Genomic DNA, 27,611 nt, shown 5'->3' on the forward strand with positions numbered 1-27,611 from the left:
ATCAGCACAATGGCCACACACAACATGTGTCACACCATGGAGGGCCAAGTAGCCTCTGAGCTGAGTTGGTGACAGTAAATCAGCACCCCTAAGCAGCTGGGCTCCCCGAGTCCTGGGTTGGCGGGGCCTCGAGGTTCTGTGCAAGGATATCAGAGGGGCTTCATACAGGTCAGCCCTTGACGAGGTGACTCTTCCTAAACTGATGTCAGAGGCCTGAATGACCACTTAAAAAAATGAAACGTAGAGGGCAAGAAATAGCACAGTCATCTCCCCAGCCCAAAAGGAGCTGAGGAGTCTAACATCCAGGCACTGGCCCAGCCTTAGAGGGAGGAACTTCTGTGAGCTTTTAGTGACAGCCTGGAGCTACCCTGCACACAGGGTTGGTGCGGCACATGCAGGAGGTACGGGCACTGAGCCCCTGGTGGCCACACCTGTTGTTCTCCCTCAGTCTATAAGCTCTCGCCTTTCTTCAAGCAACGATGGGCACAGGCCAGGCCTTAGTGGAGCAGTGGGGCAGCATCTGACATGTTCACTGAACAGACACCGAGGTCACTGTCACATAGGGTGGTATCTAATGCTGTGTTCTCTCTGAGTAGCCCTAAATGGACAGCTCACCAGGGAGCCTTAAAGGAGAAGACGCTGGCACTGAAGTGAGGACATCTACATTTGAAAAAGAGACATCCGCATTAGAGAAAGAGCACACGCTGGGTTGAGGCCAGCATCGCATCCAATACAGTTGGTATAAATGAAATATCCATAAAAGATATGGCTGTAGACGATATAAATTAGACAGGTATAGCTGATACAGACAATATAGACATAAATGATATATGCGACATCAATACAAACGGCAACGACAGGTATAGCCGTATGCAGATATAGATTACAAAGATGGTATAAATAATGTGAATGATATAGATATCAAGATATAAATGACACAGACGTAAACGTAGGTGACAGATGATAATGCGCATAGATGACCTAGACATACACATAGATACACATTATACAAATGAAAATGGATATAGATGTAGATTATATAAGTGTAGATACAACTAATACAGAAGTATAGACAAACTATTCATCCCTGGACCTACGGCAACATTTAATCTACCTATCCGACACAGTAGGGGATTTATAACAATAACTAGTCATAAAACAGAATAACGGATCACCAAATCAACATGGAGGCTAGCACTAAGTAGGATAAGAGAGTCCCTTGCACACTGCAGGGAGCAGCCAAGCTCCTCCCTGAAAGACAGGAGAGCAGTGGGACAGCCAAAACAGCATTAACTCATTGCACAAAGGGGTAATTCCCACCAGGGCCTGGTGGGAGGGGCCAAGGTTCCCTCCCCTCAGGCAGAGCAGTACTCACTCTAAAAGTTACAAAGTACTTTCCGTTCGATATTTTCAGAGCCCAGTTGACTTTGTGCAGTTGAATTACCAGATAACAAGGCTGTAGTGTGGGCTGCTCCACCACCACCCTGTAGGTCTGGTCTTTCTTTCCCTGCCATCCTGTGGCAGTTGTTGAGTTCCTCAACAGCGCCGCCGGCGGTGCGAACAGACAGCCCCCACTGCATGTCTATTTTTTGCTTTGTTTCCACAACCCAAGTAAACAGGCGTTGTTTCCCACCCTCGTTTTTCATAATGTTCTTGATAGGAAAAGTTGCTAACGTCGTCAGAGATTTTTCAGGAGCCATTCATACTGTTTTTCTTTGGTTCTTGGGGTGGACTTGGCTCATGTGAGCTTCTGTCTTGATTTTCTTTTTCTGCTCTGTTTAAACATGGCTGTGTGTTTTATTACTGGCCCATCTGCTCATTTGCTTGTGTTTCTTTGCAGCATCCTCACAAGTGAGCCTACAACGCAGATTTATTCTTGTTTTATTTTGGCATTTGTTACCTTCTGCTAGGTTTAAGTAATAAAATGTAAACTTCTGGGTAACAACTTTTTTAGATTTATTTACTTTATCTTACATATATGGGTGTTTTATACACACACACGTATACATAGAGATGCATACATACATTCATACATATATGCATGCATACATACATACATACATACATACATACATACATACACCACCTGTATGCCTGATGTACAGGAGGTCAGAAAAGCACATCAGATCTCCTGGAACTGGGATTAAAGATGGACATGAGCCACCATGTGGGTGCTGGGAACCTATACATCCTCTGGAACTACAACCAGTTCTCTAAGCCACTGAGCTGTCCCTCCAGTCTCAAAATATAAACATTTTTCATAAAATAATTTTTGTCTGTGAAATAAGATGAGTTGTGGGGGAGATCTCAATAGTTCAGCCAGTTCTGAGCCCAAACGCCCTTCTATGCTGGCGAGGACTCACCCTACAGCCCTGTGACCGTCGTGCCCCGGCTCCAGAGGACTGATTTCTCTCAGCCCTTTCTGACAGCTTGCTCACAGGCTCTGATTTTCCACAGGCGGCTGAAGACGTAAGATCTTCCCCAAAGGCGTTTCTCTCTTCAGGCTCACACAGCTGCATCCCGACACTGCACTGTAGCTCAGCACAGGTCTATCTATCCCTTACAACATAGCTCAGCGTTCCCTACAGCATCTGGCCCACAGCTACAGGTGGGATGGGCTGGAAGCTTTTGGGTTATCTTTTCTGATAGAGCTTTTGCTTTTGTCAGATTTAGCTTTATCCTCTGAGAATGGACTTTGCCTGCTTAGGGCTGCTGCTGCTGCTTCTTCTTCTTCTTCTTCTTCTTCTTCTTCTTCTTCTTCTTCTTCTTCTTCTTCTTCTTCTTCTTCCTCTTCCTCCTCCTCCTCTTCCTCCTCTTCCTCCTCCTCTTCTTCTTCTTCCTCCTCCTCCTCCTCTTCTTCTTCCTCCTCCTCCTCCTCTTCCTCCTCTTCCTCCTCCTCCTCTTCTTCCTCCTCCTCCTCTTCTTCTCCTCCTTCCTCTTCTTCCTCTTCCTCCTCCTCTTTCTCTTCTTCTCCTCCTTCCTCCCTCCTCCCCTCCTCCCTCCTTCCTCCTCCCTCTCCTTTCTCCTCTTCCACCTCCTCTTCTTCCTCTTCCTCTTCTTGTTTGGTTGGTTTTGGTTTTGGGGGGGGATTCTTTTGGCTTTTGGTTTTTGGTTTTACTCTCCTAAGACTGGTGCTGAGTTTCTTGTTTTTGCTAACCTATTTTTCTCCATTATAGTCGAGTCATCCAAGATGTGTCACTCAGCATGTTCTTCCTGTGACACACAGGCATGAAACGAGGGCTCCTGTCCCTTTGTATAATTGAAGTTAAGCTTACTCATCTGACTGGCACACAAGAGCATAGAAACATGCTATGCATGTTAAAGGCATAGCATACGATATTTCTGCACAGGAATACATTGGGTGAAGCATAAATCAAAGTAAACATATCCATCTCCTCAGACATCATTTGTGTGCACTGGGACACTTGCAAGCCTTCTGGCCTTTCAAGATGAATAGCACACAACCACCTACAACACCTTGCCGAACTTCTGGCTCCCATCCAGCTGTACTCCGACACCCACTAATCTATTCTTCCTCCTCTGCCCTCTCTTACTTTCCTTGACCTTGGCTCACCCCTTTGAACTGCCTCATCAGCTCAAGGATTACTATTTGCAAACTTTCACCCACTGTATCAGTCAGAACAGATGAGGCTTGCTGTAGTAACAAACAGGACCCAGACCTCGGTGCTCACTTAGCATGGAGGGCTTTAATTGCCTTCTGAGAGAAGTCAGCTTGCTGCGGGTCACCACCCTGCTGGTCTACTTCAGTTCCACAAGTCACCACGGTGAGTACTTTGTCCTGCAACCACTACAGGTGGAGCCAAGACATGAGTCCTGTAATGCCTGGTCACATGTCCCTGGAAAGAAAACAGCACCTCCTGCCTCACCCTCCCTGCTTGATGTCACCAAGGTAAACCACAGGGCTAGGCATTCTCTTCAATATGGGACCCACAATATGGGTCCAGAAAGACAAGAGAACAGGCATGTGATATCACCACGTGACATGTTTATCTCTATGCCATTGCTTAGGATCTGAAGCACAGCCTGGCTTTTATTACATGATGTGTATGTGTCCCCCTGAGGATCTCATCAGTTTGGGTACATTTTTATGGGGTATAAAAACCCACACTGATGCCCAAGGCATGTAACCACTCTATTCTGCACAATTATTTTGCAACAACTTTGCATTCTGTATCATCTGATAACATCTCGGCTCCCGCATTTCAGATGGCAGTGACCTATGGTATCTTTGGAGACCCCTTTATTTATTCTCTCATTAGCTATTAACAGCATTTCACCTGTGTACAAAATGTATATGGAAATGCTACTTGGCCACGAGCGGTGCACAGTAACCAGTTAATAAAGAGACTATCACAACAGCCCAAATGCTCCCTGTTCTCAACTCCCCCACCCCCGGAGATACATGACATCATAATTTTCGTCCGCTCAGCTTGGTTTGGGGCATCATGTGCATCCTATTTGCAAGGTCCAGCACACTGCTGAGAGCTGTTACAGATCATTCTACTGTGAGAATATTTACCCTTATCCAAGCTCTTAGTTCCCTCTACCACTGACAGGACTCCAACAGCGTCCCTTCTTAGCCTTTATAAAGAATACTGCTCTGAGCAATGCTTCTAGAACTGGGGTCTTACAGATGGCACCAGTGAACCTTTCGACTGTCTCTATCCCTAGAAATAGGCTTATTGGTCCCAAACTATGCATTCCTATGTGAGTTCCCTGTGCTTGTAGCACCGTGCACTTTGCCGGTCCTGGTGAGAAGCTGACTCTCTGGAGCCGCTCTAAGACTCATACCTCCATCCATCAGGGAAGTCCCTTGAAGATAAATCTCCCCACTCGGGTCATCAACAGTCAAACCCAAGAAATGAAGTGCAAAGAATGCTTGCTGGTCCAGAAGGTCACAAGAAAAAGGAAGAGGAACACATCTTGAAAATTATGATATATATGTTTTAAATTTTCTATTTTAGGGTGTGTGTGTGTAAAATATGTGTGTGTAGCACACACGTGTCATGGCCATCATGTGGAGATTAGAGGACAACTTACAGGAGTAGACGCTCTCCTTCCACTCAGGTCATCGGAGAAACTCAGCAGGCATCTTAATCTGCTGAGCCAAATCACTGGCTCTCTGGCTTACATACCTCGGAGATAATGCATCCAATCAAGAATATGCACAGCCTAAAACAATCTGAATGCCCTGCAAATTTTATACAACTTTGATGATGTAACAGTGAAAGATTAAAGACTGAGGGTAGAAGCCATGTACCATATGAACACTAATCCAGGAAGCTCGTGTCACTCCATGTTAAGTGAGAGAACTGAAAACAAGGAAGACTAACAAGAAACAAAGGGCATTTTTGTGGTGATGGAAATGTTTGTCTGCTGTATAACTCAGCTCCAGATGCAGGTGCCTGCTCTAATAACGATCAGCCAAAAATAATAAAAAATACATAATAAATACAAAAATAATAAAAAAATACAGGACTAAAAATCAGGCTTAGCAAATCAACAGAGTCTGTTGGGCCTCTTTAACAAGTCTCTGAGCCTTGAAGGGGCTCGAGACCCCATATGTACAACAATGCCAAGCAACCAGAGCTTCCAGGGACTAAGCCACTACCTAAAGACTATACATGGACTGACCCTGGACTCTGACCTCATAGGTAGCATTGAATATCCTAGTAAGATCACCAGTGTAAGGGGAAGCCCTGGGTCCTGCCAAGGCTGAACCCCCAGTGAACGTGATTGTTGGGGGGAGGGTGGCAATGAGGGGAGGATGGGGAGGGGAACACCCATAAAGAAGGGGACCGGGAGGGGTTGGGGGATGTTGGCCCGGAAACCGGGAAAGGGAATAACACTCGAAATGTAAATAAGAAATACTCAAGTTAATAAAAAAAAAATATTGACAAGTCTCTGAGCAACTGGAAGTGAATCCTTTGAGGCAGTAGCCTTGGAGTGGACAAGGTAAGACCCAGTGGTTGGACTGGCCCTCCGCCTGCCTTGTAAATAAAGTTTTGTTTAAACACAGCAGCGTGCATTGTTTATGGGTTTCCAACGGCTACTTTTGCACTATAGCCATAGAGTAGATTTCCTTGACATCTCCATCTGTAAAGCTGACATCTGCCATCAACGCCCCAACCCCGAAATGAAGGCCTGCAGACCCAGTTAATGAAGAACAAATGTCCTTGGTGACATTGTCCTCTGCGAGTGTGCGGGGTCTATGCCCAGCATAATCGTCTCCCTTTCTGAGACATATTAGACACTTTAAATATTTGCCAAACAGACCACGTGCACCATAAAGATGTCTCTGCATGCCCAGGAGTAAAATTATTCTAAGTGTCATTTTATCTACAGGAGACTTAACCTAGGAATCAGTAAGTTACGGATACAGAGTTGGGGCTTAAGTAAAACACTACCAAATAGCCCACAGGTCAAAGAGAATTAGAGAATATTTCAAACGGAGGGTAATGAGATGTACTATGGAAAGAGCTAATGTTTAGAAGGGAACTCAGACCCTAAAAGATTCTTAATTCCAAAGAATGGGTGACAGGTCAATCGCCCGCCTCCACAGCCACTCAGACAAAGAATGCAGAATCCAACGAGAAGGAGAGAAAGAGAAAACAGCCAGGCATGGGAGAGCATTCTCCAGGCCTGAGCAGGCTCTGTGTAAAGTCTGCTTCCACCAGCTCACCAGCACAGGTAAGACAGAAAGGAAAGAGGTGGTTCAGCAAAGCAAGGCTGAAAGCTCGCATCTCCGCCACTGACCCGGAAATCACCAGGCAGATTTGAGGAGAAGAGGTGATGGACACAGGCAGCTTCACAAAGTTTGACAATTTACATGAAACAAACAAAAGAGAAAAACAATTTCTGAGCTCCGGCCACCAGGCTGAGAGAGGAAGAAATGGAGAATCTGAGGCCTTGCGTACCAGGCAGGAAAATGTCCCTTGCAACTCTGCCAGGCGGATAGCAAAGCCTCACTCCTTCAAAGGTAGGTAGTGGCAGGGAGGTCCCACAGCCTCCCCAGGAAAGAGGAAAGGGCTATAAAGAAGGCGTCTGGTCCACTTGCAAAGCAGAGAGGCCACAGACCCATTTTTCTCAGGAGTGCCAGTGAAAACTCCTAAGCAGGATATTAGTAAATTGAATTCTGCAGTTTGTAAGATGCATCATGATCAAGCAGGTTTAATTCCAGCGATGCAAGGGTAATTTAACTTTAAAGGAATTAATTAACGCACTCTACCCCATTGACAGCAAAGGAGAAAATCCAGTCCGCCGCTGTCTCCACAGAAGATGCAAGGCTCACTCCATAAGGCTCGGCCTCCGTGTGTTAAAAGCTCTTAGCTAACTAGGGATTGAAGGTAACATATTACAGGTGCCCGGTAATTAAGGCGGCTTGATATTGCTGCAAGCATAGAAAAGAAGCTTCGATTAATAAAGTGAAGGTCCTAAACACTCCTTAACTTATGACAAAGGTGACCCCGTGGTGAATAAAGACGTGCGGCCTCTTCACTAAATGGAGTTTGATCGATTTGAGAAGAAAGTAAATTCTTACTCTTCCTCCAAGTCACCCTCAAAACTTCCTTCCAGATGAACCAAGATCCCAGTGGAAAGACAGGACAGAGGATGTGGGGAAGGACATGGCAGAATATTCTGCAAGAGCTTTAGTTATGCAGAAATCTGTAAACTGTCCCCAAGCCACTCTAAACAAACAAAGCCAACACCCAGACACCGGGTAGACACCAGCACAGCCCTTCCACCAGGAGCAGGGAAGCCTCATGAATAAGGAACTCACAATTCTGCATTGGCCAGAGGCCTGGGGCCAAACGGAAAGAACCTGAAGGACTAAGAAAGGAACAGCCAGAATGCTATTCTGAAAGAGCCCTTCACAAAATAACATTTGCCTAAAACACACACACACACACACACACACACACACACACACTCACACAAACACACTCACACACACTCACACAAACACACACACTCACACAAACACACTCACACACATACACTCACACACACAAACACACACACTCAAACACACACTCACACACCACACATCACACAGACACACACACAAACACACAAACACACACACAACACACACAACACACAAACACACTCACACACACTCACACACCACACAAACACACTCACACACACACTCACACACCACACATCACACAGACACACACTCACACACACTCACAAACACACACAAACACACACACACTCACACACCACACATCACACAAACACACACACAACACACACACTCACACAAACACACTCACACACATACACTCACACACACAAACACACACACTCAAACACACACTCACACACCACACATCACACAAACACTCACACAAACACACACACTCACACAAACACACTCACACACATACACTCACACACACAAACACACACACTCACACACACACACTCACACACCACACAAACACACTCACACACACACTCACACACCACACATCACACAGACACACACACACTCACACACCACACATCACACAAACACACACACAACACACACACTCACACGACACACAAACACACACACTCACACACACACACTCACACACACACACACACACACACACACACACACAGATCCTTGGGTTTGTACATCTCTAGAGTAAAGCAACCCTGAGACACCAGCGCCTTCCCAGAGAGCCACCACACCATCACACACTAGACAGAAGCCACAGCCCCTGGACTCTTGTGTGCCCTCCAGCAGGCTCAGCCTCTTTGAAAACTGTTTCTGGGGAAGTTCCAAAGATCAAAACATGCCTTCCCCTCGTGTGCACTTGCTCTGGGTACTCACATGACCCTTGCACATCCCTGCCCCATGGCTCAGAACAACATTCACAAGAGCTAGCCCTAACATGTCCTAGTGCCATGGGCACACCGGGAGGTGGGGAGGAAGGCCCAGAAACATCAGGAGGTACTTCAGCAACAGCCAGCAAACACCTGCCCTGCACACAGCGTGTGAGCCTTCCAGATCGAAGCCAAAAGTGCTGTTGTTCCACATCAGGTGTTTGAAGAGCAGGTGTGTGAGAGATAGTAGGGTACCTGTGTGGGGCTGCAGCTGTAGGACCATGTGAGCCGGCTTCTCCGGTGATCAACATGCTCCTCTCTTACCTAACTGGGGCTGTGTCTCTGCTGCCCTCTATGGATCCTCCCTGGCCACTCACTATAAAGACTTTTGCAAAGGCCAAACATAAAGAAAAGGCACTTTCTACTCGCTCTCGCTCCCCACCCTGAGACCATGTGCACTGTGACAAGTTCCCTGGCTGCTCTCATGTCTTAGCTCCTCCCACAGTGCAAAATGGAACTCCTCTGGGATCTCTCCACATCTCCCATTGCCTGTGGTGGGACCCTAACGTCATGCCCATGTTTCCACATAAGCAGTCGGTTTGTGTGTAATTAGAACCTGCCTGCAGACTGTTAGATAAACACTGTCTCTGATGCCACCTTCCACACAGAGCTGGTGAGGGGCAGCCAGAAGCTCCCACATCTCTCAGTTGGTTTGGAAAGAGGAATCTTGCCTTGCTGTTCCAAGGAGGACAGGATCCCCGTGCATTTACCCAGTACACGCTCTGGTTACCTGCTCTCCAACGTTTGGGAACATGCTTTCTACCTTTACAGCAATGGTGCTTTCTCCAGGATGCAGGAAGGAGCAGGATGTAGATGGCAGCAGCGTCTATCCTGAGGGAGGTGCCAGGCCCAGCCTTCCAGGATCCCAAGGCATTCAATGTATAAGCACCTTCCACACTCCCCTGCCGGCCTCTTTCCCCCCTCCTAGACATGAACACACACACACACACATGCACACACACACACACACACACACACACACACACCACTGATGACCTCATTGCTGTGGCCATTTAAAGGTGAATTTAAATGGATTCCGAGCATTCGTAACAGATTGTAATAGGACAGACTACCTCTTAATGATAAAGAACGCTGGTGGAAAATATTTCTTTGTAAAGTGAGCGGATGATGCGTGCGGGGAGGGTTTGTAGAACACAAGAGTGGATTTTATCTACTGAATTAGAATGAATATTGATTGCGCGGCTGATAATTAATGATAGCAATTTTTGATTAAAAATGAGTTCATTTAGCAGACAAGTGGAGTGTGGTAACATATTATGTCTAAAAATAGCTCTGAGAAGAAAGGGTCCTTGCTACACCAGCAGGTTCACAATGAGAATGGAGCCCTGAGGCTCATGCCTGTGGGCTTGAATGCTGCCTCATTTCAACCCAAGCCACGGCCTGCAGGGGGCGCATCTGCATCTTCTGGTGAGAGCTCAGGCTGGTAGTGCTACAGTCTGACTCCGGGGATCCTCAGGACCCAGGACAGACAGAAGCCATTTCCCATTAGTGCTCCTGATGTTACTTGAACTCCTTTCCCCTGAGGACCTGCACAAATACAACACAATGGAACAACAGCTCTGTCAGTACCTAGACCTGCTGACCTGGGCGGAGCCTTGCTTCTTGATCCTGGGGCAGTTTCATTCACATATACATTAAAAAATAATAAAAGAACATATTAAATGGCTACCCTGTTATGAGGCAAGGGGATGAAATGGATCTTCTGGTTCAGAACCGTGAAAACAGGAACAAAACAGGAAAACTCCATGTATCACTGCAGTGCACACAAGAGAGTTATGACAGAGGTGCCCCTGCAGAGACCAGACTGGGGACAGTCAGCCCAGCAGGAGAAAACAGAAGTCAGGGTCACCTCTGCCCTGAAGCCATATGGTTTCAGCTGCAGCGTTTGGGCAGGGGCAGGACCCTGACAGTGGGAGAAATCAGAATGCAGCTGTCTGCATTGAGCTAGGGCATTGCACAGGGCAAGGGGTTAGTGAGAAAGCCAGAGAATCACGGTGCTCACAGGATAGGACCACTTCTCCAATAAGGCTCTGGGTAGAAGAGAATAAAAACACTCCCTGTCAGGTTCCCACTCACAGAGACTCCATGTACCAGCAGCCCCTGCACAAGCCGGTTGAACCTAGAACTCACTGGACAGCCTACTCTTCAGTCCTGAAAAGACCGGGTATACAAAGAGAGCTGAGCTGGCCCTGCCACCAAGCAATTAGCAGAGGCCACACAAAGCTCACCCGGAGGCCTGCACTTCACACGTTGTTCAAGAGAACATTAGACTATAATTAAAAGTCACCAAACTCTGAGAGAGAGAGAGAGAAAGAAAAGCCACCTCCGGTGAGTCAAGGGAAGAAAGAAATGCAAAATCAGGGCAGCAGAACCTGAGGACAGGAGTCCCGATCCAAAACTCAAATGTGGGCATTGACAGGAATAGCACAGAGCTGAGTGTCAAAACCATCGGGCATGTACAGGAAGCACTGTGACTCCAGATACATAAATGCAGAGACACGCCCAGGGCCACACCCAGTGGTGCTGCTAGGTGATCTGCCAAACCCCACAGCAGTCACAGAGGGCAGAAGGAGGTGACTCCAACCAACCTACGATCCTCCAAGCAACACAGACAGCCACCAAGACAGAGCGGGAAACCATGGAAGTATTTTTGATAGGGAGAGAGGAAGAGGAGGGTATGTTCAAATGAAGCAAAGCAGAGCTAGTTTATAATCAACAGAACAGCCTACAGCTGAGACAGAAGATACTGTTCAAGGCTCCACAGATACCCACTCAGAAATACCTCAGAGATTTGCTGCGCTAGCCTCAGCATCCCCTCAGCCTGCCCCTGGTGCCTCCGGAGCTCCTACCATCCCCATGCCCAAAGATGTAGAGAGAAAGCGCTTTAGCAAAGAAACCTCCACTTAAGCATGCTTGTCCACCAGCCCCCATGCTTGGTACTGTCCTATCTGTCTCCCATCTGCCCGTGGACAACAGGGCACTAGGTTAACAACTTCATCCTGTTAACAACTACTTCTGTTCCCTGGCACTTCCTGGGTGTGGAAAGTCTCATCTTCAAAGGGATTCGCTATAAAATTGATACTCACGTACTAATTATAACAAACCCAAATCCAAACACTGTGTCCACTTCCTCCAGACTGACCATTCATGAAGACCTAGGCCTTAGTCTAGACTCAGGAATGGAGTCCTAAGAGCCAACCTGAGCAGACTTCCCCAGGTAGCAGGGCAACACAGTCCCAGACGCACATGCGCAAGATGAGTGAACCACACAAGGCAGAGGCTGTGAACCTCCCCGCCAGCTTCCCACACTCTTCCCATATCAGGAGCCGATATGTCTGAGCTGTCTCCCATGATCAAACTCCTCCAAACTGAGATCCAACAGAACCTACCCAGAGCCCTCCGGAAGACATGCTGAGAACGTGAGCATGCATGATCTAGGCATCCTCACATTGGGGTGAAAGGTACCATCCGGTGTCACATCCTCAGCAGCCTAGGAGGCAGGCAGACTATCACTGTGACTTCTGTGCTTGTGTATGTGCACTCATGCACACGTGCACACACATGCACATGCATGTGCATGCACAGAGAGAGAGACAAAGACAGAGACAGACAGAAACAGAAATGGGGGACACATAGGTACACAATGGTATATCATGATGTTGAATCCATACTGTGGCAGCCCTTCCAGTGTGCTCTGACAAGCTGAAAATAGAGATGACAAACTAGATGGATGGGTTGGGTGAATAGCTAACTGGATAGGTGAATGGGTAGGAAGGTGGATGGATGGATGGATGGATGGATGGATGGATGGATGGATGGATGGATGGATGGATGGATGGAGAGTAGGCTGGGTAAGTGAGTGAGTGGGTTGGTGGATAAATAGATGGATGGATGGGTGGGTAGTGTGTTGAGTAGTAAGTAAATGTGATATTGAGTAGATGGATCTATGTGCTTAGATGGTGGTGAATGGACAGATTAATGGATAGATGAACAGTCGTGTGGGTGGAATAATAGACAGAGAATTGGATGGCACAGTTCCTGTTACTGTACTGGACTGATAACAAGGACTCACTAGCTCTGGAGGAAGATACTACTTTCTGTGGAGGTCCCAAAGGGTTCTTTGATCCTCCTTGATGTGGTTGGAGGTTCACGGAGAACACGTATCCCTGTTGCTTTTGACTTCTGAGAACCTCCACACCATTCTCAGTACACATTGCCCTTCCCTTTGCCTGAGTCTCTTGTTTTATCTCTGCTTGTCTATGATTCTTGATGATTTTTTATGGCCTTTGCCCTTCCCCAAAAAAAGTCTTTCATCTCATTTCTAATTAAGCATCTCACATGTACCCAGAGTTCTGATCTGAGATGGGGCCCAGTCAAAGGGTTCACTGCTCTCTTTCCGCAAGTGCCCGTCAGCAGCTGCAGGTGCAAAGGGAGGGCTTGACTGGTGAGGGGGTGCAGGAAAGAGAGGGGATGCAATTAATCTGGACAGGCTGGGGTGCAGCATCCCCCAATCCGCTGTACCTCTAACTCTTCTGTGTGTACATCTACCGTGGGTGCTTGGTCACTCTTGTATATGTGGAGTAGACTGGGTCCCTAGGTGTGTTTGTGCATGCAAATGAACTTTTAAAATTCTTTTCTGTTGTTCCCAAGCAATTCAATCTCTTTTCTAGGGGAGAAAAGGAAAAGGGAGCATGAAGGAAGGTGATTAGGAAGCTATGAAAGAAATCGTAATGAGGTGAGACAGTGAATGACCCAATTGGCTTTGAGGATGAAGGGCTTTGCATGGTACTCTAGGCTTCTGCTAATTTCCTGACAGGAGCCAATTTTTCAGGAGGTATCCGAAAGACACCGCAAGCAGATCTGTGCATCCTGTGTGTATGCTCCCATGACCTCTGGTGGAAGTGGTTCACAGATGTCAGGGGAAAGCATCTTCCAGAAAAAAATGGGAGACTAAAAGCTTAGGGCTAATTGAGAAACAGGCTTTTTGTGTACATCTCAATAGGGAAATAGTCAACTGATTCTCTCTGTTCTGCATCATGGATGGGCCATTGCAGATGGCTTTCAAGAGAGCGTTAGGAGGAGCAGCCCTTCTCCTACCCTAGAGTCTCTCAGCCAAAACCTCCCGCAACAGAATCAATGAGGTGCAGGCTTGCCCAGGCTTGGCCAAAGATTCCTTTTCAGAGGCTTCCTGCCTTTTTCCACCTGAGATTCTGGGCAGAAAGAGTCTCATGGGTGGTGACCACTGTGGTCAGAGATGCTGCACCACCTCCTCCACTCTTGTCTGTATGTATGTATGTCTGTGTTCATGCATATACACATACCTGTGTGCGTAGGTACCTCTCTGTTTGACTTCATGTGGCATGATCAAGGAGTACCTCATGAAGAAAGAAATCTCTGGCAGGAAGGAAAAGAGTCCTGAGGGACACTGCGAACAGGCACCAGTGAGCAGGGGGCTACAGCATTTTATGTATTAGGACATCAGGAAGGTTTATTAGTAAGGGGTGACCCCTCCAGTTGCATAAGTGTACACAATCCTAAAATGTCTTACATGCCAATGGAGATGATTAAAGTAAGATTGTTAGGAAGGCTGGCTTGTACCCTTGAGACCAACAGATAGCACAGCTCTGTGAAGCCCTGGTACCTACTGGGTCTCAACTACTGAAGTGCATCAGTGAGACTGGCAGGCTATCATCCCTGCTCAAGGAGGTATTCCTAGACTCCAAGCGTCAAGAGTTCCACACACCCTTGTCAACTCAATTGAGTGGGGGATGCTAAAACTTGACCATATATAACTCTGTCATTTATCTAGAAAAATTGTGTAACCATAGAATGTGGAGCTGGGGAGGGCTGGTCCTTTCTAGGCTTAAGGTGACTGGAAGCCATGACATCTATGTGCCTGAAGGATATATGGCAGTCAGTAGAGATGGATTCCAACCAGCCAGGGAGGGACCAAAATGTGCTAGATTTAGTAGCCCCTGAGATGGCTCGCAGGACCAGAAGAGTAGCCAGTTATTCAGGATTCCCTCCTAGGATACTACGATGAGAGTCAGACCCAAGTGTTTTATATAAAAAAAAAATCATAATTCTGGGTGGTTCAAGGGCTGAAAAGGAAACCGTGCACACTCTGAAAGAAAAAGTACCCAAAGCAGCGGCAACATTTGTGCTCATACAAAGGTCACACGCCATAGAAATGAGAAGAAAACGCCAGATTGACCGCAGCTTCACATGCAAAGGGGATCAGGGTCACTAACCTGGGATGTGTCTTGAAAAGTCCCAACGGAAACACAAGGACAAAGACACACCACAGGAAAATGATGAATATGAAGCAAGATTCTCTCAAAGGAGCTGAAGGCAGAAGGCTCTGTTGGAACACGGGAAGCTTTCTCACAATGGGAGATCCATGGGGGCCCCAGGCTGGGTGCTCTTTGGAGACAAGCTCTAACCATACCGCCAGCCTAGATCCAACATCCCCTTAAAGTGAAGATGTTGGACAAGCCCACTGTTGGAAGCTTACTTTAGATGTGTTTTCACGTGTGCACAGACCTTTGTGAAGGCGGGCCTTGCTACAGCATCTCCATCGAGGAAGGGTCATCAGTATCCCCCAGTAGGGAAACTGCTAAGTCAATTACTGTGTGTGCCTCCAGTTGTGATCCATGCCAAATCTACACAGACTGCTCTGGAAAGACACTCAGCATATATTATTAAGTGATGACCATCGTGACATAGAATACTGAGCTACTCGAATAAAAATGTGCTTTTGGACATGTATAAACATGAACAAGTGTCCCACCCTTGCCAAGAGAAAAGCACAGGTGTCACTATGGCAACAAAATGCTGTTTCCCCTGCCACAGCAGTGACTGGAAGTCCTATGCCTGCCAGTCTGTGCAACTTGAAAACTGATCTTGTCCTCTGTGTCCCAAGCAATCTCACTGTCAAGGTGCCAATGACTGGAGATGTTTCTCTGTGCATGTCTGATGTGAAGACAATGATGCCTTGTGTGTCTTAGGTTCTTTTACTGTTGCTGTGATTAAAATACCCTGGCACTTAAGGAAGAAAGAGTTTATTTTGACTCCCAGTTCAAGGGTATCATCCATCACAGTAAGAGAATCTGGGCAGCAGGAACTGGTGAAGCAGTTTCTGAAGTCACACGCACAGGCAAGAACCAGAGAGCAATGAATTTCTGCTGCTGCTCATCCCCCCTTACTTCAGCTCTGCAGTCAGGGATCTCAGCAGGAGAAAGGCCAGCAGCAAGAGACTCTTTCCACCTTGGTTGGTACAATCACAAGAGTCTGCCTCTAGCATGCCCAGAAGCCCATCTCCCAATGAGTCTAGATTTTGTCAAGTTCACAGTTAACTCTAACCACCACAATCTACTGTGCTGCTCTGTGTTATACCATACCTGTGCTCTGTGTGTTTATCCTGAGACAGTGTTGTAAACTAATGTATAGCTGTGTTTTATGTAACTAAGCCTTGCCTCTGTGCTGTGCATCCATGATGTATGTGGCAGGGTTTTATATGTGGTGTGTGTGTATATATGTGTATGTGTGTGTATGTATGTGTGTGTGCACGCCCACAGTCTATATGTGTTGTTTGTCAATTACTTTGTTTATCAGGGTTCTACACATATTGTATGTGTATATGTATGAAGGTCCTATATGTGTTTTGTGTCCTCGCTATGTATGTCAGGGTTCTACATGTATTGTGTGTGAGAAGTCTATATGTATGTATCTCCATGCTGTGTATGTATGGGCTCTACATATGTTGTATGTCCATCTCCTTATGTCTCAGACTCCTCACTCTGAAGCCAACCCTAGCAGACATGCATGCTTCCCTTGTGAGCAGATGGACAGGACAGACACAAGCATTGAATGTGACCAAGAAACAAATACCCGTAGCAAAAGTGTGGGCCCTGGGAAGCCTGGCAGAGGCATTCGGGTAGTCCTGACATACCAATCAAAGCCTTGCTCCATCCCCTGACCGCACATCCATGGACTGTTTCTCTGAAGTGAAGATGGTACAAAATGCGATAATACATTTGCTGCCTGGCCTTCTGGCAGGATGGTGCCAAGTCCATCAAAGAACTAGGTTTGAAGTCAGCCCACGCTTGCTTAAGGTTAACAGTGGCAGCCACAACTATGAGCATGAGAGAGGTGAGTGGGAACGAGACACCGAGGTCTAGGTGATGGCACTGCAGTTCTTCCAAGGGGTTTCCCAGATAGGCACCGTGGGAACCTTCAGTGGTGTAGCCCCAGGGCCATCTGCTCTTTTGAATATGGCTCCCTAAACTTCAGGGCCTAAGGCTCTTGACTGATACTATAGATGGTCTTGGCCTCCTCTGACAGGAACAAGGGCAGGAAGTAAGTCTGGTCGCCATGGTGCTAATGGAATCAAACCCTTCAATCTACAATGTGTGAGGGGCTCTCACTTCCCCTTTATACTCCCAGAAGCCCCCAGGTGTAGAGATTGACACCTGTGATGAATTATGCCTCTCGACCCTTGTGGGATTGGCCAGTCTCGTGTGTCCAACCAGCCCCGATAGATGGACAGACAGATGGTAGGCAGAGGGAGAAAGGAAGAAGAAGGCAGAGCAGAACCTCTTCCTGTGCTGTTCAGCAGATGTGGCCCCTCCGTTTCTGCCTTGCAGTCCTTCAAGAGAGCTCTGACTTGGGCGCTGGCATAAACAACTCTAGAACACATGTGTTGGAGCCACTGTTCTCTGGAACAAGGCATTCTTGTTAATATGTGTAATCGTGAGTTGATGAGGACATACTCCATTACTGGCTTGGGACCGGGTAAGGGTGGGGGAAGAGACACTACCATAGAACCCACAGTGGTGGACAGCAGAGGCCCAGGCTCTACAGTCTCCTAGTGGAATAGCATCTGCTCTAGACTTGATGGCCTCCCTGCATAACGGCAACAGGTGGGGTGGGGGAAGCTTTCCTGCAGTGATGACAGTCCCAGCACCTGGGGCTGAGTGAACCCCCCCCACAATCACATTTGTGTTGTCTAGAATCTCTAAGAAGCCTAACACAGACAATTTCTGAACCCCGAGCATCCCCTATACAGTGTTTAGGCATTCCTGTTACCTTCCCCTACACAGGTAAACTGTGTCCTTGAAGAATGAGAAGCCAGTGCTTGTACTGACATTTAAAAGACCTATACCACCACCCTTAATGGCAGCCATCCTTCTTTTAAGGTTTATTTTAGCGTGCTTGCACACGTGCCTCTGTTGCGTGTTACATGCCTGTGTTGTGTATGTGTGTACATGCCTGTAATATGCATGTATGTGCATTTGTGTGCCTCTGTTATGTGAGTTATGTGACTGTGTTGTGTGTGTAACTGCCTGTGCTGGGTGAATGTGTGTATGCCTGTGTTATGCATGTGAGTGTGTGTGTGTGTGTGTGTGTGTGTGTGTGTGTGTGTGTGCGCGCGCGCGCATGTATAGTTGAGTATCCTTGGATATCAGAAGAAAGCATCAGATCACCTGAAGCTGGAGTTAGAGGCAGTTACAAGCCACACTATTTGGGTGGTAGGAATCAATCCCCAGTCTCTACAAGGGCTCCTAACTGGTAAGCCACATATCCAGCCTCCAGGTCATATCCTTCTGTTTGTCTGTTTGCTTCCAGCTTGAATATTTTCTCCCCAGTTTATGTGCTTTCCAGGAAGACTTCGGATTTGTTGGAACAGGATAGAGGTGCCCTAACTACAATTTACTGGTATATGCAGATGCTGTGGCTACTCACCCTTCCAAAACACCCATCACCACCTCCCCCCCTTCAAAGCCTCACACACATTATCCATCACAATTAGAGTCAGACTGTCGGCCAGCCTAACTCATCAGTCGGAAATACCGAGGAACGTTCCAAACATTCTCTAGCGTTTTGTGGTGTCCGTGAGTCATGCTTGAGAACACAGCTCCCACATTGGCTCTGAAGTTCCTTCTTGTTCCCACATAGGGGCCCCTTCCCAAAGCCCTCAGGCCAGAGGAGCTGCTGCTCCACTGGAAGTATAGCCCTGGCCAGTACCACTCCACCTGGCTCGCCCCTCTGTCTCCACAAGGACAATGCTGTTTTTATTTCAACTCCTCTGAATTCTATCCACATTGCCAAAACAGAGTGGGAGGAACAAGAGGGAGGAAGAAAAAAATAACCTCTCTTTAAGCAAATGAAGCTGCAGGGCCTTGGGAACCTGCCAGCCCCTTTCGACGAGGGGTTGTTCTGTCAGACTTCTCAGCAAGGAAGAAACAAGGAAATTAGTGTGTACTTTAATCGGAGACTAAAATTAGCCATCTTGGAAAACAAATCTCTGATAAATACAACCAGGATTTATGGCTAAAATTACAGGCGGCGCAGATGGCATTTGATAGCGCCTCATCTCAAGGGGGGCAACGTTCCTTTTCCAGTAGACCATCAGCATTACGGCTCTGAGGATTACTCGGGGTGTCTTCAACCAGACTGTACACATAGCCAGCGACCAATGGGCTGGAAGATGTCAGGATCACAGTGCCCTGCAAGGTCATTCCAGCCAGTCCCTGCAGTCTTTGGGTTGGTTCCTAGTTTCCTTTGCTCTAAGAAAATCTCTCCTGGTTTCCAGAGCTCCCAGTAAGGGAGCCCCATCGGACTTGCAGCATCTCCTTGCTCTCAGTGCAGCCGAACTTGCTTTGTTTGCTGTTGATGGATAACGCATCCCAGCCACCTTTGCACCTTGTCACCTCCTCTGATCATCTCTGGCCACTGTTTTGAGTGTAAACCTCGAATGGCTTCAGGTCCAAGAGAAATCCTGATCCACCAAAACTTGCCAGCAAACATTTCCCAGTTGGCCTGGGCTCCCATGGTAGTTAATGTAAACTACCAACTTAGCAGGATCTAGACTCACCTAAGAGCCTGTCTATGAGGGAGTTTCTAGCATAGATTAATTGAGGTGGGAAGACCCACTTTGAGTGTGGGCAGTACCATCCCACAGGCTGGATGCTTAGACTTCTTAAGAAGGGGAAGCCAGCTGAGCACCAGCGTTCACAGCATCTGCTTCTCCACCACAGATGCAATGTGGCCAGATGCCCAGAAGCCCTGCTCCCTTGTCTCTCTCACCATAAAGGACCATGCCCTCAGACTGTGAGATGAGACAAACCCTTCTGGTCTTAATTTGCTTTTGTTTGGTGTTTGTTTGGTTTGGGTTGGGTTTTTTGCAGCAACAAGAGAAATAACTAATATGGCTCCCATTGATTCTTTTCTAAAATAAACTCCCAGCAGACTAAAGGCTCTCTGGAAGCGTAGCCCTGTGCCCTGTGGTTTACAGGGTCCCCAGGCTGCAGCAAAGGGTCCTGAAGTCTTTTTCTGTGGTGACACTCATTTTCCTGGTTAGTGACAGACTCAGCCAGAGCTACTGTGGATACAGGACAATGACGGATGTCAAAGTCGAAGGGATTCTAACCCAGGTGCACTTACCCTGTGACTACCACCATCTCTTTTTCACAGTATAAGATTCTTAAGGGCTCAGGGACTGACTACATGACCACACTGCCTATATCAGAAGCCAAGGTGGGACAGAAACCTATGGCCTTAGAAAGTCATCAGGTGGCTTCGGGACTCCTCAAGCTGCCTCTATATCTCCTAGAGCTTGAGATACCTATTAGTCACTCTCAACTCCCTTAAATCCAAAGTTCCTCTCAGAAACACATTGAAGAAGAAGCCCAATAGCAGGCCCTTAATTGCTATTTTTCCCATCGGTTCCTTGAGGCCCCAGGGGCAACCAATAAATGATGTCTTGCCATGTCATGCCTTTGTGCTTGGAGATCATTGAGGTTTTCAGTGGAACTAAAAGACAGCAGAGCCCCTGGAACCTTTCCCAGCTTACGCTTCAGTGACAGGCCACACGGTATATATGCCAGATACCTGCATAGGAACCTCTGACCTGCCTTGTTAGTAGGAATGAGGGATGCCACTCAGATGTCATGAGCACTTTACCCGAGTCCAAATGTCCTTGAGTCTCCTCCAATTCTCAGCAGTGGCTGGACTATCCGAATAGAAATCAAAGGAGAGAAAGGGGAAAGGCAGAGATGATGGAGGGCTGTGCTCTGCCCCTGTGCTGTATGGACTGCTGTGTTTCGCCTACGTGGTAAGTCTCCCATCTTGGGCTTGAGAAAGATGCCTCCGGGGTTAGCGAATCTCCTATCCCTCCTACAACCAGCTGCTGAGCCTCCAAGAGTCAGCCTGGCCTGGTTGTTAGGGTTTCCATTTCTGTGATGAAACACTGACCAAAAGCAACTTGAAGAAGCAAGGTTTGTTTCTGCTCGCAGCTGTTCAGGTCTCAGTAACTTCCATTACTGATGGAAGACAGGTCAGAAGTTCAAGGGAGGAACCTAGAGGCAGGAACTGAAGCTAAGGCCATGGAGGGGTGCTGCTTAACGTCTTGCTCCTCATGGCTTTCTCAACCCGCTCTCTTATAAAACTCAGGACTACATGTCCAGGGGTGACACAGTCCGTAGTGAGCTTGGCTGGATGCCCTCTCATCACTGATCAATCAAGACAATGCCCTTCAGGTTTGCTCACAGGCCAGTCTAGTAAGGGAAGTTTTCTCAGTTGAAGTTCCCTCTTTCAAAATGACTTTAGCTTGTGTCAAGTTGACACAAAAGTAGCCAGCACACAGTTTTCCCATTTGGTTGGTCCCGTTGAGCTTCTGTTGCCCTCTTTCCTTTCTAGATTGAGCCAGCCATCGGAGGTGAAGCCACCAGTCTTGGGAGAGCAGAGAGGATGTACTTAATGGAAACCATCACTGAGTACCTGGTAGACATGTGGTGACAAGCTAACTCGGCACCTGCCCAGTGGATCTCTTCTGCAGAGACTGTGATGGTTTGAATTGGCTTGGCCACCACAGATGCATGGGTTTCAATGCTAGGCCATAGGGAGTGGCACTATTGGGAGGTGTGGCCTTGTTAGAGAAAGTGCATTACTGTGTAGGCAGGCTTTAAAGCATTCTATGCTCAAGCTCTGCCCAGTGTGGAATTCCAGTCCACTCCTGGCTGCCTAGGGAAGACAGTCTCCTCCTGGCTGCCTTCAAATCAAGATGTAGAACTCTCAGCACCTCCAGCACCATGTCTGCCTGCATGCTGCCAAGCTTCCTACCATGGTGATAATGAACTAAGCCTCTGAAACTGTAGGCCAATTCCAATTAAATGTTTGCCTTTATACGAGTTGCCTTGGTCACGGTGACTTTTCACAGCAATGGAAACCCTAACAAAAGACACTGTTAACTTGATCATTATGATGGTTTTCTGCTTTTCTTGTTCCCTTCCCTTTGTGTATTTGGAATTATTATGGAAGGCATGGCCAGTGATCTGCCACCACGTGTTTCTAAGTGAAATGGGTTCTTTACGTCTGGATAGACACTCCCCTCCACCACCCTCCTGCACCATTTTTATGGCACTCACTCTCTGATTTTGACCTCCAGCTTACCTGTATCTTCAGCACAACCTGACAATCAGCTGTTTCCTGTGTCCCCTCCTGGCCCCACCCCTTCAGTCTGGCCACTTCCTTCTTCGTGCAGTGCAATAGTTTTGTCCTCAGGTTCACACGAACATGACACCACAGTCAACATTGTCCCTTGCTGTGCTGGTTAAGCTTTGCCAACTCGACCCAAGGTAGAGTCATCTGAGAAGAGGGAGCCTCAGCTGACAAAAGGAATCCATCAGACTGGCCTGTGGAGCGTGTCTGTGGAGTATTTCCTTGATTCATGATTGATGTGGGAAGGACGAGAACACTGTGGGCGGGGCCCCACATAAGTAGGTGATCCTGAGTTGTATTTAAAAAAGCAAACTGAGTAAGCCATGGGGAGCAAGTCAGTAAACAGTGTTGCTGTGTGGTTTCTGCTTCAGTTCCTGCCTCTGGGTCTCTGTCTTGGGTTCCTGCCCTGACTTCCCTCAGTGATAGACAGTAGCTAAAATAAACCTTTTCCTCCCCAGGTAACTTTTGGTCATGATGTTTATCACCGTTGTAGAAAGTAGTGTAGGACACCAGGTTTCCATCTCTAGGTAGTCTGAAATGACCCCAGCATAGAAGCACAGTTATACCCTCCCTTCTTGTGTTTTGCTGTTCCCATGCACCAGGAACTAGAAACGCTGGAGTTGAGAGCCCTGTGGACCTGGGCCCCAGGCCTGGAATGCAGAGTGCCTAGGGCAGGCTATGTGGCTAGGAGAACTGGATCCACACAAGGTCCCACAGGCCATCCTAAGATATTTTGAATGAGAATGGTGTTCAAAGGTTCATATATTTTAATGCTTGATCCCCAGTTGGTGTAACTATTTGGGGGGAGTTAGGAGGTGTGGCCTTGCTGGAGCAAGTGTGTCGGTGGTGAAGGCATTGAGGTTTCAAAAGTCCATACCATTCACAGTGTCTCTTTCTCTGCTTTGTGCTATGGATCATGATGTCTGCCTACCTGCTGCCGTGCTCCCTGCCCTAATGGAACCATGAGCCTCAACTTCAATGCTTTCTTGAATAAGTTTCCTTGTCCAAGGTATTTTCTCACAGCAATTGAAAAGCAACTAAGACACGCCCCATCAGCAAAGACAACCCCATATCAGACATGTCAACAACCCCATCGTATCATTGGGTTCTGCTTGGGGTGCCCAGGGCCTCTGGGAACGTTTTGATAGCTGTCTCAGGGCTACCACCTCTCTTATCTTCACTGCAACCACTGCCCCTCCTTGTCTAGCCAACAGGGCATCCTTCCTTGACTTTCCCACAAAATCAGTGTCCCCTAGAGCAATAAAAACTAAGTTCTTGACACTATCTAGGAAAAGCAGCTAGGTTACTGGCATGGAGTTTGCTTTGCAGCTGATTGCGGTGAGACCCATGAAGAGAGCCCAGGAGCTCCCTGCAAAGATGCACTGACTCAGTCTCCATCCTTACTTGTGATGAGCATTGGTTTTTTTTTTTTTTTACATTCAGCTTGTTGAGAGTAGAGGAAGGAACCTACTCTACTTGTGCCTGGGTTGGTGTACAAACTCTGGGAGAGAGGGCTGAAGGAGCCCAGGAGAAAGAGAACACCTGTAGGGCCTAATTTCTTCACTATGACATCTTGAGCCCCCAAAAGTACATTTCTATTTCTGTCCACTTCAAAGTAAGAGACGTAGCATAAGAGCTTACCTGTGCTTTATGAGGGTCAGGAAAGGAAGACAGAGGCATGGGAGACCAGTGGTGGGCAGAGGCTTCTGGCAAGAGAGCAATCTTGAAACAGTGGTGTGAAAACACAAAGCTATAAGAAAGCTGTTTAAAAGACAAAGACGCCGTGGGTTTGGAGAGAGGAGAAAATGCCCTCTGACACAATTTGCCATCGTGTTTAAGTTTGCTCTGTGGTGGCTTTTAAAATAAACACAATTCGCACATCAATATAGATGAATTACTTCAATTCTATCTTCAGAGGCGTCTATGAATAAGCAAGTTATCTGGATGCTGTAACACGGGGTGATGAACGCAGCCGCTGCTGGCTGGCAGGGTTGGTTTTGATTGCTTTGATTTTGACACATGGCAATATATTCCCAGAGAGAAGCCAAGAAAGATATCTTTTCAAATTACAGAAATTCATAAATATGCAAATCCACCAAACAATGCCACGTCCAGTGTCTCTGCTTCGTTTTTCATTGTTTTTTAGATTTTTTTGTGTCTAACAGCAGATTCCCATCAGTCTCAGCGATTCCACATGTAAAGCAGATGAGCCCCATCCCGCAGTTAATGTGTGAGACACTCTCAGTACTTGACAGATGGTGCCCCTGGAGACGGAGGGATGGACAGCACAGTACAACTTGGGGAATACGAACCAGGGTGACACTAGGAAGTACAATATGCAAGAACCTTCCTTCTAATAGCCAGGAACCAGGTGATTTTAACAATAGCGATAAAAGTAAAAAGCGCTGAACTAACTCCCGGTTACTTACAGGGGTGTCTTCCTCAGGCATACCTGGGGCCGTTAAGTTCAGGGTGACAAAGGTGCTTGACCCATTCCTCCAGTAGACTTGGTTTTCTCCTTCAGTGGTTCCAGGGGACAAAGGGTCAGGGTATTTTGACAGAATCCCCACCACAGAACACTTGCCAGGCCTCAACAGATGTCCCCTAGCCCCAGGTTCCATCCCAGAGCATCCATCTCAGAGATGAAGAGTCTCCATCTTGGTTTGGTGTTTACACATGCTGGCATAACTACCAGCCTTTTCTCATGACCCATTAAGGCATCTAGTGTCCAGCATCTGAGTGTGGAGAAGCAGGTTTAGTCGGAAACACTGCCTGGCCTACCCAGTCCACAGCCCGGCCTTTAAATGTGGTAGCACATATGGGGATGCCTCTCAGTTGGTAGAATGCTAGCCTAGGGTGCAAGAGGCCTTGGGTTGAGTCCCAAGTACCACATGAATTTGGTGTGGCAGGACGTCACTTGGAAGGGGTAGAAAGAGTTTTGGAACAAGTATGAGGCAGGATGGGCTATGGTGTGAGACTATGTCTCATTTAAAAAAAAAAACCAAGTAGGACTGTGGAAACAGGAGTGAGCATCCCTAAAGGTAAAATGGCCCCTCACAGTAGGTCGAGGTTGACAAGAGTCAGAACACTCTACAGTGAAGGAGGCATTGGCAAATACCCTGAGCATCCTCAGAGGGCTCACAGGCAGACAGAATCCTAGACATTCCTGGACAAGACACAGGGAGGGGTGTGTCAGTGGAACGTACAGCTTCAGTTTAAATATAGAAGCACCTTGAAATTTGGATTTTTAAATCCACAGGAAACTTATTGTCCACTTCCTGGGATCCTAACACACACACACACACACACACACACACACCAAATATTTTGTCACACAGATATGTGTTTGGTGTGCTCAGTAGATAGAGAGAATGTGGGGTTCATGGTAGTCAGCTAGTGCCTTGGGCAGAAAAAGAAATGAAGATGTATAAGATGCTCCCTCCAACCCTCTAAGGCCTGAGGCCAACAGAGACGGTATCATCCTGGACACACAGTTCTCAAAGGCCAGACTCAAGGCCATGAAATGGTAATATGGTACAGAGAAAGCAGGAATGCATTAATAGTGCAGCCAAGATTCCTTCCCATGCCTCAGTAGCAAAGCCTGTTAATTCACACAACGAGGCCAGACACATATCAGTGCAAATGTGCACACATGTCGACACAGGGACACACACACACACACACACACACACACACACACACACACACACACAAACTTGCATCCAGAAAGAAGTTAGAGGCCACCTCTTTGAAAGGGACTGTGATCTCCACCTCCAACCAGCACTGCCTTATGAGAATACAAATTGCACCAACCCACTTAAGGATGACCTTCCTTTTGTTTCAGGATTCTTGGTGGGAAGAAAAGAGAACACAGGAGAAAAATTCTGCAAAGGAAAAAAGTGTAAAGCTCAAGAGAGGGAAAAGAAAGAACACAGCACTTTCTTGGAAGGAAGTAGAAGGAGACGGAGGAGGAGGGGGGAGGAGGAAGGGGAGGAGGAGGGAGAAGAAGAAGAAGAGGAGGAGGAGGAGGAGGAGGAGGAGGAGGAGGAGGAGGAGGAAAAGCAGCAGCAAGTGGGCAGCTGCATAAGAGTGACTGAGATGGAGAAGACCCCACAGACTGGGCCAGAAAGGACTTTGGAGCAACATCCTCAGGTAATAATTGGACAGCAGAGGTGAGCTGTCTCCAGTGACTGAACATAGGGAAAATATAGAAACAGATACCAGAAGCTACAACTGAAGATACCTGGCGTGTGTCTGTCTGATGTCTTGTTGCCCTGATGGAGGTCAGACTATAGTGATCGCATCTTCCCCATTCATGGTGACCATGGTGACCATGGTGACCATGGTGACCATGGTGACCATGGTCCACTTGACTCTTTCAGTTGAATGTGTTCATTATTGAAAAAGAAGAAGGAAGAGGAGGAGGAGATCCAAATACCCAAGCATATCAAGTAATTTTCTATGAGCATTGCTTTTTTTATATGATGAAGCCCATTTTGCAAGCCTTGCCTGCCCAGGGCACACACAAATGAAAACACATTGTTAAAGTCCTAGACCATCACAAGGTAGTGTGGATTTGTCCAGATCCTTCCAGAATGCCCTGAAATTTTGGATTTGGGTGAGAAGAGTGGATGATAAGACCCCTTCCAACAAGTTTTCTTGTTCCTCTTATTTATCTTAGTCGGGAGAAATGAAACATATGGTCTATTTTATTTGAAAATCTCTAAGCAGTCAGGTGTTAGACAATCTTTTTCTCATGCATTTGTTAGATGGTTGGTTTCCTCCTTTGCCAACTTTTTAATAATATGACGTGTTTCTTGGATATTGTAAATAATAATCACAGTCTGGCATTTGCAGTAAGAGTAATCGCCCATATATCACTTTCATAGTGATCATCAAAATTTTTTAATTTCTATTTGGACACAAATGACTTCCCTTTATGGCTTCTAAATTCCTTACTAAGAGTTACTTCCTCATTTGTAGAGTACATACAGGCCTCCAAGACTGGCTCCCCTGTGTAACTCTCATTACAATGACCGTATCTCAGAGGCGGGTGCTCCATCTGGATTTGTGTTTCTGTCAGGTGTGAGGCTCCACTTCCACCCATGCTGGGCACTGCTGAGCTGGCAGCACCTCCATGTGCTGCTGTACAGTCTGGGGATGGAGGGTCCAAGCTCTCATCT

The 27,611-nt window shown here is 47.1% G+C and overlaps 1 protein-coding gene across 1 annotated transcript in view; it reads right to left on the minus strand.

Moving 5' to 3' along the window:
- Nucleotides 1–11,749: 11,749 nt before the first annotated feature.
- The window catches only part of LOC120093885 (basic proline-rich protein-like), a 49,484-nt gene continuing 33,622 nt past the window's right edge, over nucleotides 11,750–27,611 (minus strand). Inside the window, exon 4 of the mRNA XM_039080614.2 lies at nucleotides 11,750–26,486. Coding sequence (XP_038936542.2) covers nucleotides 26,246–26,486 — 241 coding nt within the window. The 3' untranslated portion in view covers nucleotides 11,750–26,245. The remainder of the gene's footprint in view (nucleotides 26,487–27,611) is intronic.

The sequence above is a fragment of the Rattus norvegicus genome, chromosome 7 (assembly GCF_036323735.1).
Source record: "Rattus norvegicus strain BN/NHsdMcwi chromosome 7, GRCr8, whole genome shotgun sequence".
In the NCBI taxonomy this organism is placed as follows: Eukaryota; Metazoa; Chordata; class Mammalia; order Rodentia; family Muridae; genus Rattus; species Rattus norvegicus.